Source organism: Nelumbo nucifera, chromosome 2, assembly GCF_055504915.1.
Source record: "Nelumbo nucifera cultivar China Antique chromosome 2, China Antique-T2T, whole genome shotgun sequence".
NCBI classification, from domain to species: Eukaryota; Viridiplantae; Streptophyta; class Magnoliopsida; order Proteales; family Nelumbonaceae; genus Nelumbo; species Nelumbo nucifera.
Window position 1 is genome coordinate 3,816,077 of NC_142650.1, and position 6,651 is coordinate 3,822,727.

Consider the following 6,651-nt stretch of genomic DNA (forward strand, 5'->3'; position numbering starts at 1 on the left):
TTACAAGTTACGTTTTTTTGAAAAGGGAAAAAAAAATAACTTCTAGATGTATGTTATACACTGATACTTTTAAAATATGTAACATGGTGTCTTAACAAATTATACTAAAAAAAGTTGCCTGTGTTAGAAATTTAATTAAATTCAGCAAGACATACATCTTGAGAAAATGGCATATGGCTTCAGAAACTAAAAATAAATTTGTAAATCCCCAACAGTGAATGGTTAGGCAGTATAAGCGTATAATTCTGAAATCAGTATTTTTATTGTTCATGTTGCCATTTTCTATTCCATTCCGTTCTGTTTGTGTGATGTCCATTATCAAATTATGTGCACTTAAATCATTTCTTACTACACCTACCCAAGTTCTTTTCAGTCTGTCCCTGGCTCTTCTACCCCCTTAAACTCGTAACTGATCAATTCTTCTAATGGATGCTGTAGATGGTCTTCTTTGCATGTGACCAAACCACCTCAGTTTGCTTTCATTTTATCATCCATTTGAGCTACTTCTAGGTTCCTTCATATGACCTTCATTTCTGACCCTATCCTTTCTTGTTATACCACTCGTCCACCTATCTGCCATGTTTTTTTTTTTTTGTACATGACACTCTGCTCCATACAACATAGCTGGCGTTACAACCGTTTTACAGATTTTTTTTATAAGTAAAGAGTTTTGTTAATAAAATCAAATAGTAGTTATACAATGAGTTTTCCCATAGGAATACCAAAAAAAAACGAGTTTTCCCATAGAGAGGTGTGAGATGCAGCCTCAATTACAATGCAGATTACAATTGAGCCCAAAAAAAATGCTCCCTATACACCCCATGCTTAGCTAAGTAATTAGCTATCCCATTGGTCAATTTGTCAGCCATCCAACTACCAGCTTTGAGTACCCCTCAATTATCAATCTGTCCACGTTCAGCTCTCTAGCAAGCAGTGCTCCTTGCAATACTTGAAGGCCTGAATATAAAGCATGTATGGAGTCCCCCACTCCTACAGGACTTGAATATAAAGCAATTATATGCCCTTCTGCATTCCTAATTCCTAAACAAACCCCCTATTCTTGAAAGCCTTGGATTGCTAAGGCTGCTTCCATCAAAATTTAGCTTTATGAACCCTGCTTCAGAAGATACCCAAGTAGGACAAGGTTAAGCTTAACCTCTGAACTGTTTTACAGAAATTTCCTTTTAGCCAAATTGCTATTCTCCAAATGCACCCCTCCATTTTGGCAATCTTGCTCTAATTCTATGAGCGACATCTAACTCGTTCTCCCCTTTGTTATGAATTATTGACTCAAGATAAAGGAATAGGTTAAGTTGAGCTATCTCTTGGTCTCCAATCCTAAATACTGGTTTACATTTCCACTATTATTAAACTTACATTGCATTTATTCTACTTTAGTTCTACTTATTTTTTATTTTTTTGTTCCTAATGTACTTGTTTTAGGAAAAAATAAATGCATAATATGAGCATATTACATGGGATGTCCGTGTCCACGTCTGTATCCAGGATTTTAGGAAATGGAGTCATATCCCCATTTCCATATCAATGTCTTGTGTCCATATCCATATTGGGGTGTCAACAGTATCCAGAAATCCGATTTCGAATTTGATATTCAACATAATCGAGTTGAATTCAGATTGTGACTTTATTCAATTCAATAAATATCCAAATCTGGTCAATTATATAATATATTAAATATTTAAACATTTTAGGTAATGTACATATATACTATTTAAGTTATATAAATAATTTATATATTTTATATACATAAAGTATTCATATTATATATTAATTTCCTAAAATAATCATTTTGTTGAATTCAAATCAAATATTTGAATATTTAATCAAATTTGAATTCAGATATTGGTTGATTCAATTCAAGTTCAATCCATTTACACCCCTATATCCTTATTTTGGCATCAAGTTCGGATTGGTTCTCCATAGAGCGCATCCCACATGCACCCCACAGCACACCTCAGTGTGCTTTGGGAACGTCTGCCGTACTTGTCATGGGGAGATGTTCCCAATGCACAGTTAGATGTGCTGTGGGGCATGCTTTGGGGGAGTCGGTGCGAATTCCTTGGCATCATAGTTGGCCAGGCTTAGCACAAGGTATTAGCAATTTCCATGGTATTCATTAGTCATTACAATAACTGGTTTTTGGACTTGTTTAGAAATTTCCACGGTATTCATTTACACCCCTATAATACTCTAGCATCACAATAACTGATTTTTGGACTTGTTTAGCAATTTCCACAGTATTCATTACAATATCTAGTTTGTAAACAATGAGAGGAATTCCACACATTCATATCTACAAGCAATGGAACTTGGCTCTTTTCCCTACTGCATTTTCTCCAATTCTTTCATTGTTCTTTCTTGATATATGGAGCCTTTTCAGGAATGCAGCTAGTGATTATCTGAAGAATGCTGGTAAGACCCATGGTACGGTTGGAATTCACATTTCTGTCGGTAAGCATGTTTCAAATTCATGCAAATGTCGAATACTTATTTTTTGTTTGAAAAAAAAAACATGGTGAAACATTTCTAAGGATGCCATCTCTTCAATATATTTTAGGGTAAATTCTAGGCAATTTTCTGGTGTTAAGACACACACTCAAGATATGATAGTTGATGGTGTGATGTACCAGCATTGAGCTTAATGCTTCCATGTTGAATATATACTGTGAATGGGTCTGGGACTTATTATTGAATAAAATACCTCTATAACCCATAACTTTAATGGTATAAAAACCTATGTTTTTAAAACCAACTTAAAAATGAAATTGCTTTTCCATTTAGATAGCGGGTTAGTGGTTGAACCATCTGAGTCAAATTGGCTAACCCATGATGTCATAGTTAAATAAAATTCAAAAAGATAGACATACAAACATTTTTGTAAAAAATGCTGGCATATCACTAATATTAAAATATTATATATTCAACATATTAAACAAAGATAAGCATGATACATAACTTATTAATGATGGAGATGGAATACAAAATTTAAAACTAGCCAGAAAACAAAACTTAGACAAAACAAAATGGGCTGATCTGCTAGCTGGCAAATCTCTAATATTAGGCAAAATTGAAAAATAGATAGAAGTACAAAAAACATAGACATTTTGTAAAATAACAGTACAGCATGTCTCTAATATTATATATTCATCACATTATACAAAACAAGTGTAAATTAGAATTATTTTTATTAATGATGGAAATGTGTTGCAAAATTTATATTGATCAAAAAATGTATTGCAAAATTTGAAACTTGGAATCAAATCTGATTTTTTTGTCTAGGTACCAGGTTAGCAGTTCAATCATCTAGGACAGCCCATGTGCCATAATTAAATAATAAAAATTTAAAATAGACAGAAACGCACCAAATTATAGAAAAATATAGAATTTATAAAAAGTTGGGCGCACCTTTAATATTATACATTAATCATATTAAACAAAATGAAAAATTAAAAAAAATTTCATAAAGAAGAATTATTTTTATTGATGGTAGAAATGAACACAGAAATAAAACCATTTTCCATCCAGGCCAAATGGGTCAACCGACTCAACCCATGATGTCATAATTAAATTATAAAAAATTTAAGCTAGCTAGAGCTATTACAAATTTCGTGGAAACATGTAGGGACATTTAATATTATATATGGAAAAATCTATGATGCCAGAAAGACATGATACCACAAAGGCTTTGGCCAATCAAAACCCCCTGTTAATTTTGATGAAAACCCACCTGATTGGTTACCACCGCCTTTATGAAGCTGGTTGATTAGTTGTAAATTTTTCCAGTATCATGTCTTTCAACCATCATAGTTGAACCCATTATATATTCATACTATACACAAAAAAAAAAGAAGTATTCTATTGAAAATGGAAATGGAATACAAAATTTAAAAGTGACCCGAAAATGAAATTATTTTCCCATCTAGGTGGTGGGTCAGCAGTTGAACCTGGGTCAAATGGGCCAATGCCATGATTAGATAATAAACATAAAAATACATATAAAAATACAAAAGAAAAACTGTAGAAAAATTTGGACATGTTTATTCATCATATTAAACAAAAATAAGTGTGTTAAATAAGAACTATTTTTATTAGTGATGGAAATATAATACAAATTGATCAAAATGGAAATATAATACAAAATTTAAAATTTAATGGCATCAAAGTCGTTTTTTCATCCAAGTCAAGCCACAATGGTTCAATCGTATGGATTAAATGGCTAAACCCATGATGTCATAATAAAAAAATGAAAATTTGTAAAACAGATAAAAATACAAAAATCTTACAGAAGAACATAGAAATGAAAATCTGTAATATTATATACCCATCATAAAAAAAATATATATTTTTTCATCAATGATGGAAATGAAATACAAAAAATAAGAATGCAGTATGGGCCTAATGCGTGCTTGTAAATAACATAGGTCTGGGACCAGAAATTTTCAGATACCATATATTTTCCATATCATAGTTGAACCCCTACTAAAAAGTATTAGATGCTGAATATTTTAAAAATATGGAAAAATATAGGAGTTTTTCATGAAGAGATAATATGTATTATGTCATCTTTAAGATATTTTCGTAAATATAAAAATATTATTATCTGTTAATGTCTATATTTTTAATAGATTATACATACATTTACATGCAAAAGATATGATAAATTATCATTCCATATTTTAAAGAATGTATTAGACATGTATTCATTTTTAATTATGCTGAATAGTTTATTTTTTATGAATAACTCTTGCCCAAGGTTCTTATTTCGTATAATCTTTCGTCAACAGGAACAGGGCAAGGATCCGGGAAGGCTTGGGGCTGTGATTTAAGTTACGACTACGTCAAAATTAACGCAGAGTACACCACATAAGGACTATGATGGTGTCACTGACAGTGGAAGGACTGGAGAGGAAAATCAAAGAGAGGATTGTGAAGTTTAACCAAGACTACTTTGTTTCGTCACTATATATCGACTTGGAAGAATAAATTAAATTGAAGAGCCCAAGGATCCGGGAAGGCTTAAAGGCTACGATTTAAGTCACGACTACGTCAAAATTAACGAAAAGTACTGCCACATGAGGACAATGACGGTGTCAGTGACGGTGGAAGGACCAGAGAGGAAAACTGAAGAGGATTATGAAGTTTACCTTAGATCTACCTTGTTTTTTCACTATTTATGGAGTATGAACTTGGAAGAATAATGAATAGCTTCTTGGTATCAGCAGATCCCAGGGATGCAATTATCCCCGTGACTAACGATTGATGATTGGACGATCGGTATCTGTTCGTTCTCGGTAAGCCTCCAATCCTATTTTAATTGTCTGGTTAATAGCCTGCAAATTTGTATCTCTAGGGTTAAAACCTAAATCAAGTTCACAGGTGGATCCCATTCAAACAACTACAAGCTCCGCATCTTTACTCGTTATCTTCAATCTTCAAGGTGAAACTCCAAGAGTGCTCTTTTGCACACCATGACCCAGGAGCCATGAATCTGTAGCTCAGAAAAACCGTTGACTAGACCCTATATTTCCCAGGCAACTGTACTTACGAAGGCTTCCATAACCTCTCATAAGTCATAACCAACCAGTAAATCATGTAGCATTTACTGAATCTCCAAATGAAGATTGACGAAAACTTTCGTTTCTGAGATCGAAAATCTTTGATGTATTATTTGAGGCTAATATTAATTGGTCGGGATTTGCTGCACTTGATTCAGTCTGACTGTATTACGTGTGTAAAAAATTATATGAAAACACAAGTAATGCTCGAAAAGGTGCAGTAAATCTCGTTACAACATCATAAGGTTGATCATGTTTTTTAAAGGAAAAAGGTTGGTCATCGTTACGACTTGTGACATCGTAAAGTTGGTCATTCTTGAAAACGTTATGGCCTTTTCACTGTGGCCACACGCTCATGTTTTGGTTAAGATATTCTGGGCATGGGTCGCAAAAGATGATTTACCAAAAAAAAGAAAATAGCAAAAGATGCGTTATAATAATAAAATAAGATGCATTAGTCGTAAATCACGGAGCATAGTCAAGTAACTATTGTACAAGCATCATTGCAGGTAAATGGCAATGCATTCAAAAGAGTGGAGAGGTGTTGCTCAGGAATCAGGAGATGCATACAAAAATTAGATTTGATCAAATGACAACGATTTCGTATCTTCTAAATACATTAGATAATGCTCGGAAATGACAAATGGTTGAAAATGAAGATATGCTTATTTGCGGGATCTCTAGCGAAAATGAAATCCATCACATTACAGATCAGGATTCTCTGCAAGCAAAAAACTCCAGCCGCATGGATGGAAGAACAAACCACCCCCTGAGCCACCCTTTTAGGAGTCCAGATCTCCTTACACAGCGTGCGTCAGACTGACCTCACGGCCTGTCCGAACCGCACATCGGGAACATCTCTCTACTTGCATTTATTATTATTCATGATGTGGCTGTGAGGTCTATGTAAGGCGCACTCAGTGAGGAGATCTCAATTCCCTTTTCAGACTAGCCGTGAATTGGAGATGCATGCTAAACGAAAACCTACAAAACAATAACCCCATCATCCCATGTAAAGGACGAAAGAGATGCATCATACATACGAAACGAAATTTTACAACACAATAAACCCTTG

The 6,651-nt window shown here is 33.7% G+C and overlaps 1 protein-coding gene across 1 annotated transcript in view; it reads left to right on the forward strand.

Moving 5' to 3' along the window:
- Nucleotides 1-5,347, forward strand: part of LOC104594597 (arginine biosynthesis protein ArgJ family) — a 33,932-nt gene extending 28,585 nt beyond the window's left edge. The window contains exons 16-17 of the mRNA XM_010254966.3: nt 2,402-2,472; nt 4,806-5,347. Of these exons, the coding sequence (XP_010253268.1) occupies nt 2,402-2,472; nt 4,806-4,888 (154 nt within the window). The 3' untranslated portion in view covers nt 4,889-5,347. The remainder of the gene's footprint in view (nt 1-2,401; nt 2,473-4,805) is intronic.
- The last annotated feature ends 1,304 nt before the right edge of the window (nt 5,348-6,651 follow it).